The sequence below is a fragment of the Hipposideros armiger genome, unplaced genomic scaffold (genome assembly GCF_001890085.2).
Source record: "Hipposideros armiger isolate ML-2016 unplaced genomic scaffold, ASM189008v1 scaffold_1020, whole genome shotgun sequence".
Classification (NCBI taxonomy): domain Eukaryota; kingdom Metazoa; phylum Chordata; class Mammalia; order Chiroptera; family Hipposideridae; genus Hipposideros; species Hipposideros armiger.
The window spans coordinates 452,163-466,948 of NW_017732370.1; the positions used below are offsets into that span (position 1 = coordinate 452,163).

Sequence of the window (14,786 nt, forward strand, 5' to 3'; positions counted from 1 at the left end):
TTTATGCCTTCTGTCCAAATCTGGCCCTTCCCACCTTAGGATGCCATTGGGAGCCAATTCTTGACATTTTGAAGACGGGGAAATGGAACCTCTCTGAAAGGACAATCATTTCACCTGACTTTGTGGAGTGTCAAACCCAGGAGAAAAAACTGTGTCCAGGATTCTTGATGCATGGCTGAGGCCCCTTCAGGCCTTTCTCTGGTTAGCCAGGCTTGCTTCCATGGAGGGGAATATGCGCGTCCCCACCCAACAGACAGCAACAAAGATAGGAAAGACCTTGGATTTAGGAGTCAGACAGCTCTGGGTTCAAGCTCATAACACACCTGCTAACTAGGTAACCTTACTTAGGCAAACCATTAAACCTCTCTGAGCCTCATAAATAAAATAAAAACACCATAACTGTTCTATCAGGTTGGTGGGAGAATGCAGAGATGATTGCACTAAGGCACAGCCAGCACAACAGGTGCCCAGTACCTATTGTTCTTCTTCCCCTTGCACTTGAAAATCTAGCAGCTCATACCTCGTCCTCCCCACCCTTTTCCCCTGCAGAGAGAGAGGAGGTGGGGGAAGCTCAGCCAGAACCTGACCTGGCTGACCCCTTTGAGAGACAATAGACACTCCAGAGGGCCAGAGGAGGGAGGGCTCACCTGCCTTCCATCCCAGGGCCACTGACAGCAGCAATCTGCCAGTATGAAATGATGGCTTCCCCCTTCTTCCAAGTACCAGTCCCTGAACAAGGTGCTGGGTGCAAGCCTAATTAGGTGAACCCACACAGGCTAGTGGGGAGATAAACAGGTAAACAAAAATGTGCCATAGAACATTGGAGGAGCCAGACAAGATGGCTTCCTTGGGAAGAGTCATCTGGGGCTAAGAGCACAAGAGTTAAAGCTCACGCCTCTCAAGGGCAAAGTGACCTTGGGAAAGTTGGGTGGGATCTTTTCTTTTGGTGCCAGTTTCTTTATCTGTCAAATGGGGCTTCCTCTGTGGATATGCATGAGATACTGCTTGCAAACTAAAAACGGAACATGAGCATGTACAGGACCCTTGCCGAGATGGGGAAAGCTGCCCACCCTTCTCCAGGTGGCATCCTCACAGAGGCTTTGAATGGGGTTTTTGGCCATTTCATCTTTGGCAGATGAAAGTAGCTCTGTAGAAACCACTAGGCTCCCTCCTGGAACTGGCAGCCTGCAAGAGGTCCCAGCTGATGGCCCAGGGCGGTGCTAGCTTGGCCCTCCCATCTTCAAGCTTCAGATCAGGACATCACGGAGATGGACGGTTCCTGCTCTCTGTTACCCTCAACCCACAGACCCCATGGGGTGGAGGTGGGGACCAAGGGTGACACATGTCTTCATTGATGTTGGCACTTCCACAAGAGGAGCACAGAGCCCAACTCTGGTGACTAGAGCCCCATGGCAACCATGGAACTTATGAGAGTTTTCCAGAAAAGCTGCTGCCAATGCCCGGAAATGCTTTGCAGAAGCAGATGCGTGCATTTCATTGGGTTTCTAGCCAGCTGTCAACCATCTTCCATGCCTGCCCACCTCAAACACTCAGCAACAGAAATGATTTGCCAGAGGCTCCAACTAGTAGAAATATGTTGGTATCACACACATACACACATACACACACGTAGTTATAAAAAGGGTTCCACTGGGAAAACAAAGCATCTAAAAACCCAATGCTGTTGAGTTTAGGTTTAGGTGACTTTGTAGAGGGGATTCTAAATTGTGGATTCTTTTTTTTCCCTCTAGACGTTAACACAATGGGGAAGAGGAAGGAAAATAACATTTATTGAATGTCAGGTCAAATACATTCTCACTACCACCCAATGAAGTTTCTCTTATTATTCCCATTTTATAGGTGAGTAAACATGCTCACAGAGGTTCAGTAACTTTTGGGGGGTTAAAGCCATTGAGATCCATGCTCCTGAATCTGGCTGAATAATGTAACGCCAAAATGGCACATCCATGATCTCAGTTGGCTCTGAGAAGAAGGCATGACAAACATTACCATCCCCACTGATAGACAGAGAAACTGAGACTCAGAAAGACTTAAGTCACTTGCCTAAGTTCTCACAGCTAGTAAGCGAATCAACCAGGACTAGAACCTGGGTCTTTTCCTTCTTCTGGTTCATGCATTCATTGAACCATTCAGCAAACATTTATAAAAGGCGTAGTATATGCCAGTTCTCTCCAGTATACCATCCTGATTCTTATTTAGCTAATCAGACTGACTGAAGGCAGGCTGAAGCAGAAGAGCTTTGTGGCTCATTCCAGACTCAAGATAATGTGATTGTACACGTTGCATCCCCTTTTGTGGGAGAGAACTCCCTGAACTCCATTCCATTCCTGATTTATTTTTCCATTTTCCTCTTCCATCTCTCCTAAGTCTTTACCCCTTTCTTGCCTTCCTCTCACAGGTCTCCCCACCCTTCCTTAAGCCCCCCTAATCCTATGTAACAGTACCCCTGCCCCAGGTCAGCCCCTTTGCTCCATAGGCCATACACCCCTCCCTGCTTCTATGGCTGACATGCAGTCCAACCAGAGGCAGCTCCTTCCAGCCCTGGAAAACTGCGTGATTTCAGCAGCCCAGCTCCCAAGCCTCCTCCTTCCCCCATTTCTTCCCAGTCCTTTCTCCTTGGTCTCCTCAGATTGGCCAGTGGCACGTGGCGGACGGCCTCAGCATGGACAGCCGCCTCTACGCCTCCAACATATCCGACAGTCTCTTCAACACCACCCTGGTTGTCACCACTATCCTGGTAAGCAGGGTGCTCCCTGGCCCCCCAGCTGTAACTCCCCAGGGTGCCTCCCCCAGTTCCAGGCTACTCATAGGCTTCCCAGTGAACAGAAGATGGGAGCTGTAATCACAGCACTGAGGCCAATTTATGGCAGTGTAATTAAACTCAAGTTGCTGTTTCTTATGGAAATGATATTCGATGCATTCCAAAGCAGCTGGGGAAGAGGGATGGGGTGGAGAGACACCACAGTTTGTGGGTGCCTCTTCCAGGGGCACCCTGACAGCTAGGGAAGTTGTGCATGGCCAGTGGAAGGGGACCTTATGTCACAGATGGGAGAAATCCACCAGGATGCCCCCCTCCTCTTTCCCAACAGCCTACCTCGCTTGATGCCTACCATGTATAAAGTGCTCCCCTGCAGTAGACACCTGGCTTTCAGTGGGTTTTCATGGCCTATTTCTTCATTTCCAGCTGGTGAACATAGAGTTCTCAATCTATAGAACCAGGGACCATCTGCCTTTTCTATTTGATTCAGTTTTCTTCAACAATTACCAAGCCCTGTTCCCCATGTGCCAGGCACTGTGCTCATTCCTGGAGACACCAAGAGGTTATCATTTAGTGGATGAGGTCAGCCAGGTGCATTCATGGCCAGGGTATTCTTCCTCTCTGAAGATCTCGTATTTTAAAAGATTTGTCAATTAATTGCACGTATTAAGCAATAATTAGTTTGTTCCTCTCCCCCACCCCACCCCGCCCGTTTAACTAATCAAAAGCATATTTCCCTGCCTGGTACAGCATCTCATCCGCCGGAGATAACCAGTGCTGCCACACTGATATAATTCCAACCCAAAGCAGGGCATTGTATTCATTAGCCTGCTCAGCCTTATCCTTGCTAAATGTGCAAGGTCTACAAATGTGTCAGCTTGTTTTAGGCTTTTTGAGGTTGTAGAAAGGGCTCAGGGACCTCCATCACTACCTTCATGAGCTCCTGGGGCCCAGGACCCTCGACTGGAATTATTGATCTACTGTAAGCAGAGTGGGATAAAAGCCAGGGGGAAAGTTACACACCTGGTGCCTAGGGATTGAAGGAGAGAAGGGTCCCATCCCATCAGAGGGTCAGCAAAACCTTTGGAGAAGAAGGGACATGGAAGATGAGCTCCAAAAAACAGGGAGAAGTGGGGAGGGAGAAGTGAATCAAGGAGAGCATTGTCAGGCATCAGGAAATGCTGAAAAGGGCAAGTTTTCCTAGGAAATGAGCATCGGTAAAGAGAGGTAATCCGTAAGGTCATAAAAGTGGGTTGGGACCATAGTGCTTAAGAACTTGAATGCCACGCTGTCGAGTTTTCCCTTTGCTTGGTAGGAGACAGGGTTCACTGAATATTTTCATTCATTATTGAAGGAATATTTATTGGGTACTACTATGTGCTGGGCGCTGTTCTGGGAGCTCAGGAATAGATAGAACTGAGGAAGGGGAGTTGGGAGGGAGCTGAAAGTGCAAACAATATGAACACCGGGGTGGTTAGGGCCTCACTGAGAAGGGGAGACCTGACAGGGTGAGATGAAAGCCAAGTGGCCATCTGCGAAGGAACATTCTGGGCACAGGGAACAGTTGAGGCAAAGGGCAGAGAGAACAATGCCAGCTCCCAGTCACTTCCCATCACTTCCCTTCTGAACCAAAGGTGAAAAGGTCAGCTAGATTAGAGGGTGATGGTGTCACTGCTCCAGCTTTGCTCTGGAGAGCCTGGCTGAGCTGGGGCAATAGTGAGCTTGATCCTGGCACAGTGGGGGTGGGTAGCACACAGTATGATTGCTGGGACCTCCCTCCCACTGTCTTCTATACCTCTGAAGTACTTCTCTAGTCTGTCCCCTGCTAGCTGTCCTCAAAGCCCATGCTCTAATTTAGGCCTGCCTGTCCCCTTCACCTGAGTCGCAGCATTGCCTCCTCACAGGCTCCATTCTCACCTGCCCTCCTGTCAGCACAGTCATTCTGAAATCAGAATTGTCCCATTATTTCTTTACTTATAATCTTCCAGTGCTACCCAGGACCCACCACGCCTGAGCTTGGAATGTAAACCCGTAGTAATCAGGCCCAGCTTGCCACACCTGCTTCCTCTCCATGCAACTTGAGGTCTAGTAGCACCATACTGCCCAACATTTCTTCACTGTATCATGCCATTCCCTGCCTCTGCACGTGCTTGGGATACCCTTTTCCCTAATTCCTATTTCCAGCTGGAAATGCCTGTGCATCCTTCAACGGTCTGCCCAAGAAGTCTTCCCTAATCTGACTCCTGCTTCTCCCTCTGTCTAGCGTTTTGTACACACCCCTGATGTGTCACTTCTCCTTTAGAGGTTGTTTACATCTCTACCTCCCCTTCTAGAATGAGACCTCCACAAAGATAGCGGTGCCTGATACAAAATGGGAGCTCAATGATCAGAATTTTTTTTAAGTTTATTGGGGTGACGATTGTTAGCAAAGTTACATGATTAGAATTCGAATGAAGAAATTCCTTCCTACAGGGTCAAGGATGTTCCTTAGAAGCCAACAAGTGTTTGGGAGGAAGATGGGAACATTGCTGAGTTTTACTCCCTGCCTCTCAGGGTCTGGAATTGTACAGTGCTTAGAGCTTTGAGTCAGACCCACAGTGACACTAAGATCACAGGGCTGTGTTTCTAAACCGGAAATGTCTATCTGACTGTGGGAACATGTGTGCGCATGCACAAACACACACACACACACACACACACACACACACAAACGGTTGTTTACATATGCACACGTGTGTTCATGAGGGGTGAGGGCAGGACACTTTCATGTCAGGTGATCTTTAATAACATAGTAAATACAATTCAAACAAAAAATATTTTCTTGTGCTTGTATGTCTAAGATGGCTGATACAAGTCAATAACTCTTACCAAGAATGACTATCTTAATTCAGTTCCTGGTGACCATTTGTGGGTTATTCTTGGCAAATGGTCATCCTGAATGATTTAGCCCTTAAAACTCATCACATATCCTTATTGTCTCCCACTCCTGTCGGGGTCCACTTGGGACATGTGAATGATTTATTGGTTAATACCAGCAAATACATACAATTAGCTGTAGCTCCTTCCCACTCCTTGAACGCCTACCCTATGTCAGGCCCTGAGTTAAACATGTTGCTTACGTTACCGCCTTCCATTCTCCCAACACTCCTGCCAGGACAGGGACTCCTATTCCAGGCCAGCACTTGACCTCCATATTTTTCAATGTGCCAGTGTGCCCCAAACTCTCTGACATTTTGGCTTTCCCATACATCTCCTCCCTCCAAGATTGACCTTTTGTATATTTACTTTGAATAGGTCAGTGAATTTTTAATTAGCTTGAGAGTAGAGAGTATTTGGGGAGAATAGCTTTGTGACAGTCCTTGGGATAACAAAAGATACCCTGGAATATTGTGACCCCAGGGATGGAAAGTCCCAGCCAAACCCTGTTCGCCAGGCCATTTTCACTCACACAATCCACCAGTGCTTAATACAGGAATCAGATGGGGTACCAAAGAAGGAAAAGCGTCAGTCCGACACCCCGCTTACATTCTACCTGGGAGCAGGCACAAAAAGGAAGACTGGAGGATGGTTGTGTGGGACCCTAGCTGTAAGCACAGGAGTTCAGAGAAGTGAGTTGGCATCAGAAGAGGCGACGGGACCCCAAGGACAGAGATGAACTGGGTTATACAGAATAAGGGGAGGGAGAGCAGAGGGGGCAGAGAGAAGCCCTTGAGCTGAGGATAGCATGTGTGGAAGACAGGGACACTGGCCCCATATCATTGACATAACAGTGGACTTGATCATGAATCATAATCTTCAACTTGGAGCTTCCCCTCCCTGACACACAACCTTCGACCTTCCCGTCTCTGACTTTATCACACTCACAAAACTGTTCTCTCCATCCTCCTCTCATAACCTCTGGTCTGCGTGGTTCTCCATCTTTCCCAACCCAGATGTCCCTTTCAGCTTGAGCTCAGCAAACCAGTATTTCAGCACTTCCATCTCTTAGCTTCTAAAATTGTCTCTGCCGTGATGCTCAGCCATCTCATGTTTGTCCTTAAGTCCGGCTGCCCTTGCAATCCCTCCTCCCAGCTGCCAATCTGCACGCAGCCTCTTGACTTCAGCTGGGCCTCAACAATCCCTGTGCTCATCTTTCACTCACTCCTTATTATGCCCCTGAGCGGTTCTGCCAAATCTTTTCACATACCAAGCCTTCAGTCCTACCTGCCTCTTACACAGCTTTGGGGGCTGGCATGAATTCCCTCACTTCTGGCCTCACTTCCTCACTGTATCCACATCCATGCTCTCTATCTTATCTCCAGGCCAACTTCTCAGCCTCTCACTCACCCTGACCCTGTCTCCTCCCACAAAATCCTGCAACCTTGCTGCACCAGCTAGCACTAACATGTCTCTTTCCTCTTCTCTAATCTCTCCTTTTTGAAGGATTCCTCCCTTTCTACCTACAAATATAATCTGGTCCTTCCCAGCCTAAGATGCCATAACCATTACGTTATTTACACCCTGCTGCCCTTTCAGCTATCCTGCAATTTAGGGAATCATAAATCAATCATGGCATTGGTGTGAACCCTTGGGCATCATCCAGCCCTGTCGTTTGCAGATGGCGAACTGAAGCTTGGAGACATGACTTGCAGCACTTGGGTGGAAAGATGGCCTGCCTGCCTTCCTTTATCTCCTAACTTCTCAAAATGCTGGGCCACTCTCACTTGTGCACATCACATTTCCTCCCCAATACTTGCAGAGTTCTGCCACCCCCACTGAGTCTTCCTTGAAACGTCACCAGCGACACCTGACCCAAATGCCCTGTCACAGCCCTGCTTTATCTCTGTGTGGGAATGTCTGCATTTTCCTTCTTGAAACTGCTTCCTCTTTGACTTTCATGGCCTCATTTTCCTGATTTTCAGCGTTTCTGGCTGCTTCTGCTTTGTCTTCTTTAATGGCTGCTCTTCATTTTCCCACTCTCTAAGATTAGGGTCTCCCCACGGGCCTCTTCTTATCCCTCTCTGTCCTTCCTCAATTCTTCCCCCTCGATGGCCTCACATATCCCGCAGCTTCTGCCACCATCTCCACACAGAAGCCTCCCAATCTCTACCCCCAATCTTGTCCTCACTCCACGTTTTAAAGATTCAGTTAGACATTTCCTCCTGGACAACCTACAGCACCTCAAATTCAACACATTCCAAATCCTCTTCCCTTCCAAATCATTCATGACAGTGATGACACCGTCCTCAGTCAAGGGTCTGAGGACCTCTACCCAAACTGCCCCACCCCCATCCTGTCATCAAGCCTGACACTCTGTCTCCTTCCAGCTCTCTGTAAACCCAACCTGAGTCAAACTATGGCTCAGGACTCAGTATCTCATATTGGGGGGAAGGGGGGCGGTCTGTCCTCACCCCCAGATATTCTCTCTTGCTACTTAATATTCTTTACTCACATCCTTAAGTCTTTAAAACTCTCAACACTCCCCTACTATATATGTATGATATACAGTCACCTCATCAGGCCTCCAGGGCCATATGAACCCTAATTTGTCTCTAAATTTATCCTCCTACCCCAACTGTCCACACAATCCATGCTCCAATAATAGGCCATGCTCAGTCTCACTTGGGAGTATGCCCTTGATCATGCCTTTCCCTTGCCTACAGTGCCCTGCTATATTCTCAGCATCCTTGTAGCTCATAATGCCCAGGGATAGGTCTGTGTGGAATAAACAAAAGGAAGGGATGGGATGGTGGCGGGGTCAGATGATGACCTTAAATAAGGTAGAGGGGCTTTGGCTTGATACTATGAAGTGGGACCTTTGTGTGTTCCTGGTAAGAGAAGTGCCTTGAAGTTGCCAGAGGGTAGCTATTGACCACCTCCAGAGTAGCCCACTTCTCCCCTTCTAACCCATCTCCTCCTGTGTCCTGGCTCCCCATCACGTGTGGTTGAGACACCAGGGCTAAGATGAGAATGACAGCTGCCCAGTTTTGCTGCAGGAAAACCCGTATTTAATGCTGAAGGGGAACCACCAGGAGATGGAAGGCAATGACCGCTACGAAGGCTTCTGTGTGGACATGCTCAAGGAGCTGGCGGAGATTCTCCGGTTCAACTACAAGATCCACCTGGTGGGGGATGGCGTGTACGGCGTTCCCGAGGCCAATGGCACCTGGACAGGAATGGTTGGGGAGCTGATCGCTAGGGTAAGGAAAGAACAGGTGATGTGGACGCGTTGGTGGGCTGGGGAGGGAGATGGAAGGACTTCAAGTTGTCCTGTATGCTTATGAGCCCTCCATTTCTTCAATCATTCATATATTTTTCATTTATTTGCCCATTCGTTGCATAAATCTTCACTGAGCTGGCACTGAGCCAGGCACTAGTGACATACATGGTGAATATCTGACACCATGATGCCTGCCCTGTGGCTTTCCCAGTCCAGCACCTGTAACAGGTAAGGAAGGCTTTGACCAATTAACACAAATTACAGGGTTTGGGCTCCATGTTTGGATTATCCAGGTGCTTTCTGTTTGTTCTGATTATTTTGTTGCTTATTAGCATCCCCTGGCAGGGTCTGGACAGGCCCTGAGAGAATGGAACGCAGGGACATCAGTTGACTTTGACACTTTAGAGGTGCTGTCAGGGGACATACGGTTAAATAACAGGGAGGAAAGAATCAATTGCAGTGGAGTTGGTCACAGTTATGGTTATTTTGTTACTTGTATTATTTTCTGCTATTGACAATGAGCTTTTACAGACCCAGGACCAAGGTACCCTTGGACAGGCTGTAGATTTTCAGGGTGAATGTGGAGACTTGATTAAAATGCAGGTGAGCATCATAGAATGTCAGTCATCTGTTAGGTTAGAGCAAGGACATAGGAAGTTCTTCCAAGGGGAAATCTCTTGTTTTTTTGGCACACACTATTAACATCTCTAAAAATTAATTAAATCATTATTCCTTCACTTCCATATTTCCATAACTGAGTTTTTATGGTTAAGATAAGTAATGGGTACCCAGTGCAGAGAGCACAGACCTGGGTTCCTAACGTGACCTTGAACCAATCAATCCCTTTTCTTCTCTGTAATCCAACCTGAGTCAAACTACGGAGCCCTGCAGGGAGATCTCCTGCAGCCTCCCAGCAAAAGCCAATGTGCAAGGTGCTTTACATACATTATTTCTAGTCCTCTTTAAACATATCTTTTAGCTATTAGTTATCCCCACTTTACAAATGAGCCACCTGGAGCTCAGAGAACTTGAATGACTGAAGCCACACAGTTAGTATGAAACAAGGCTGGAATTTGAACCCAGATCTGTCTCACTCCAGAGTCCGCATTCTTCCCACTGTAGCATACTACCTCAGCTGGACTTTGATGTCCCCAGGAAAGGTACACATAAATCCAGGTCCTTCCTTCTGTCTTCCCTCTTTCTCCTCCCTTACTCCACATCTCCCTTCTTTCCACCCTTGCTTTCTTTTTTTCTTCTTCCTTATTTTTTCCTTCCCTTTATCTTGAATTAATATGATTTTAACCCTCAACTGTATCAACCTTGGGATATGAGATAATTGTTTTTTAATCCTAGTCCCCAAGGTTCAAATATTAGTTGGAAACTTAAATGAACTATTCTTGACAAAGCACTGTGAAAAGTTCTGCGCAGACCAGAGCATGGGAAGGGCATTCCAAAGCTCAGGAGGAGGGTGCTTAGGAGCTTGTCTGGCAGTGCAGACAGCATCTGCAATGATGCCCCAGGGTAAACAACAAGGCTTGTTCAGGGAACTGGGAACTGCCCAGTGTTCTGGAGTCCAGAGTGAGCTGGTTCAGAAGTGAGGCCTTGCTCGCAGGGAGAGGCTTGCAAGTAGAGGGCTGACTAGTCAGCAGAAGGCTGCAGAAGGCCTAGGGAGGAGCCCTGGAAGCATCTCACAAGGGCAGGGGTTGGGGGAAGTGGGGGTGAAGACTTCTTCAGGGAGCTGTCTGCTGTCTTTGAGACTGAAACCCACCCTGCTGATGATACCATGCTTCAGCAGAAAAGGACATGCTGTTTATCTCTACAGCCCCAGACCCCGCCTGAAACAGCCAGTCTTCCTGCTTTGATCCCATAGCAGAGGTGCAGCCCAGCAGTGTAAACACAGAAAGCTGAAATACCAGGTCTTTTCCTTCCCCTCTCACCAGTGTACTCGGTCACCTTGATCCAGTTGCTTCAGCCACCTTGGGCTGCCTGATGACTAGTAGGGTGACTTCGGGGATGTCACAGTCAGCACACAGCCATCCCCTTATCAGCCCCCTAATGAGCTGTGACACAGACTGGCAGGAAGAGGAGAGGAGTCTGGGACTCAAGGACATGCAGCTACATACTGACTGACTTAGGCAATCAGACAAGAATCTTACCATTCACCCCAGACTGGCTTTCAAGCCAAAATGCTACTGTTGGTCTCACCAAGACTTGGCTGCATAGCCTTAATTAGTTAATTCAACCCATTCATTTAATATGTATTGAACACCTTCCATGATTCTAAATATTGGAGATATAATAGGGGACAAAATAAACCTGATTCACTGCCCTCGTGAATCTTACCAGTGAGAGACAGATATTAATGAATGATCACATTCATGTATAATTTCAGACTGTGTTAAGTGCAGGGGAGATGCAGTAGAAAGAGCTATGAGAACACTGAGAGCGAGCAGGGTCCAGTCTTGAGCGGCGTGGGGTGGAGGAGGGAAGGCTTCCCTTGGGAAACGATGTTGCAGTTGACTTCTGACAAACAGGTCGGCGTGTCTGTATGCCACTGGGACTGATCCTGGGCAGATGTGGGTGACTCCAGGACCCCTCCTTCCCCAGGTTCAGTGCTTTCATAGGTCTGCCAAGATGTCCCCCTGGGATTACAATAGTCCTGAGGCCTGGATGTATCCTGCCTAACCCCTTCTCCAAGCTGCACGTAAACATTTCAGAGGCTGTAACAGCAGAGCCTTGGGGCTACTGAATGTCCCAACTGGAAGAGGCTTCAGAGTCACTGCACCTAAATCTGTCACTTATACAGGTGAGGGAATAAAGGGAGGCTCAGAGAGGTTAAGTAACCTGCCACAGATCACCCATCTAGTAAGTTTAGAGCCAGCATGTAAGCCCTGGTCTGTGACTTCAGTGCTCATGGTCTGAGAAAGCAGAAATCTTGATGTTAGATGGACCTAAGCTAAAGTTTCCATTTGTCCACTTACTAGCTATGTGTTCTTGGGCAGTTTACTTTACCCTTCCCAACCCTTTCCCAAGACTTCAGTGTTCATCTGGAAAGAATTTTTGTAAGGATTTAAAGTAACACACACACACACACACACACACACAGAGGCACATACACGTGCTCACACAGTGTTTGACATACAGAAAGTATAAGAGTTGTCTTAGGCTAAACTTTCAAGAAAGCAGAGCCCAAGGAAAAAGCTCACATGCTAACCCAGGGAATGCAATTTTAAGACATCAAGAAGTGAGGAAAGGGGGAGGAGGCAGGCAAGAAGGGAGAGCATATCTCAGGAGGACTTCACTGTGCTGGCCAGGGCTTTGCACCAAGCACAGCTGATTGTCAGTCTGCGGAGATGCCCTATGAAATTACTGCCTCACTGAACAGCCCATCGAGGGAGGGAGGGAAGTTACCTGCTGAGTCCCATTTCTCATTGGCTGAAGTTCACTCCATTGGGCGTCCCCTCCCCCATACTGGGTTGTGCACCAGGACCCTCTGGCCACCTTCAAAGAAGTCAGATCCCAAGGCAATGGTGACAGCACTGTCAGTACTAGCCACATCAGGTGTGCTGATCCAGTGAGTGGGTGTGAACTGGAGACCCCCCTCCCTGCCTGCAGCCTTGTCTGCAGCTGGAGGAGCCAGTGCATGCCTGGTTATCAAGAGATCCTGCACATCCTCACATCTCAGCAGCCAAAGGAAGCCTCAGAGCTGGAGGCTAGAAGAACATGGCACATGGAATGATGTGAGGCAACATGAAGGGTCAGGAAGAGCAAACACAGTGGGCCAGGCCAGCCAAGAAGAGGGTCGGACATCATGATGATGTGGTCCCAGCCACGAAGGAAGTTGAGAGAACCCGATGAGCCTTCCTCTGGTGGAGATGACACTTCCCTTTGTGGATCACTAGGCTGCAGTGGGTGCCAGGCCTTGTGCCTGCAGGATTATTGGTAACACTGAGCGGACGTGTCCTCATGGCTGAGTGAACCCAGGGTGAGCATTAGTTGATTTGGCCCATGAGTGGTTTTTATTAGGCTCTTTTAGGTACCCTCAATGCCCCTCCTCTTGTTCAAGGAATATGTATTCCCCGGTACAAAAATAAAATTAAGCCAATCACCTGTTAACAGTGAAGAGTGAAAACCACTGTTTGCATCGTTTGCTGGGGCAAGCCAGAGATCTCTTATGGGGGGTCCAGAGGTCCTGAGTTAGTGCCTCTGTGCCAGGACTCAGCAGTCATCCTGTTGGCACGTGTGGTTCTTTGGAGCTGCTCACTAGTGCAGCACATGTGGCACTTGGGAGAAGAAAGGGAATGTGTACAAGGACGAGGTGCCCCGAATGTGTGTGTTCAGGGCTGCCTACCAGCTTCGCCTGGACAATGGGCAAAGTGAGCGCAGCTGACACTGCAGCGGGAGGAATGAAGGCTTGGTATAAGGAGAACCCCCCTAGCAAGGTGCTCGTGGCCGACTACAGAATCTCTTTCTTCAGCGAATTTGAAGAATGCAGTAACTTCCTCGATGTCTGAGTGACCATGGAGTAAAGAATAGAGGTCTGGGTCATCTCTTGTGGGCATTCTAGAGTCTCAGTCTTCTCGTGTCCGTTATCACCTGCTTACCCAAGGCTGTTGGGGTTAGACACGTGGCATATTACTTGTGGCTTCCACCATTAAGGCATGTTTTCTGCATATGTTTGGAAATCATTAGAGCATGGCTTTTGATGTACATCATCCCATTAAAAGTGAGAATGTGGTTTTGGTGAAAACAAGTGGATTCACATAAACTGGCCTTTCACCCCTAGTGCTGTGTCTGAGCAGTGGAGATGAGAAGGATGACTGGGAGGCTCTGGAGTTTGGATTCATTTTACCCCTGTCATGTCCTTCACAGCTAAGCCCATAGCAGGCCTGTGCAGCAGGGATGGTGTGTCCTGGTGGAGGTGTACTTGGAAGAGAGGAGAAGATAGACCAGAATAGCTTGAAGAACAAGATACCCCAGGAACACTCTCAAGGGTCATCTTTTATAACCCCCAATAAATGGATTTAAAATGAGTTTTTAATTCAAATTGCTCAAGGTATTCAGGGACAAAGATGAATAGGATAGCCCTTGGGTCACTCTTTGATGGGGGATTAGTTGGGTAAAAGTGGAGTAAGAAAGGTGATGCTAGGGAAGTACAGGGTACAGTGCAGAGAACAGGAGGAAGGGCTCCTTACTCTGCTTGGGACATCTAGGAAAGACATCTAGGAGGTGATGCTCAACCTGAATCTTTAAGGATGAGAAGAAGTTGGCCAGATACAGGAAGGACATGGAGAGAAACTAGCATGCCAGGAGGGCGGGAACACAAGCTCCAAGGCATGAAGGTGCATGGAACAGAGTGTGGTGGGAAAGGAGGCCAGGGAGTAGGCAGTGGCTATTGATGAAGGGCCTATATGGCCTTCTACAGTACGGAACATGGAGGGGTGGGGGGAACTGAGACAAGATTAGAGGCAGGGGAACCAGGCACAAGGCTCTCATTGTTGCAAGAGCTAATGAGAACCTAAAGTAACTTGGGAGTTAGAGGAAGGCACACATTCAAAGGTTATCTTAAATATAGTTTTACAGAGAGGTATACAATCTTTTAAAAATATACATGTTTTTAAAATATATTTGTAATTCCACCATCCAGTAATACCCATAGTTAACATTTCCGTGTCATCCCTTCTGACTTCTTAATGAATATAACTATATTTTAAGCGAGTGTGTTTTTTTGGTAAAACGGGACCAGAGTAGATGTACTATTTTATAACCTGTTGGAAACTAATAGACAAGTCACCAGGACTCAAGGAC

General features: G+C 47.9%; 1 protein-coding gene across 6 annotated transcripts in view; it reads left to right on the plus strand.

Annotated features, from left to right (window-relative positions):
- GRIK4 (glutamate ionotropic receptor kainate type subunit 4) overlaps nt 1–14,786 on the plus strand; it is a 416,055-nt gene that overhangs the window by 301,231 nt on the left and 100,038 nt on the right. For 4 of the 6 annotated variants that reach the window (XM_019631615.1, XM_019631612.1, XM_019631613.1 and 1 more), the window contains 2 exons: nt 2,651–2,758; nt 8,755–8,958. The exons of 1 other annotated variant lie outside the window; for it this stretch is intronic. In XM_019631615.1, the coding sequence (XP_019487160.1) occupies nt 2,651–2,758; nt 8,755–8,958 (312 nt within the window). The remainder of the gene's footprint in view (nt 1–2,650; nt 2,759–8,754; nt 8,959–14,786) is intronic. One more of the 6 variants, XM_019631614.1, reaches the window with a different exon arrangement.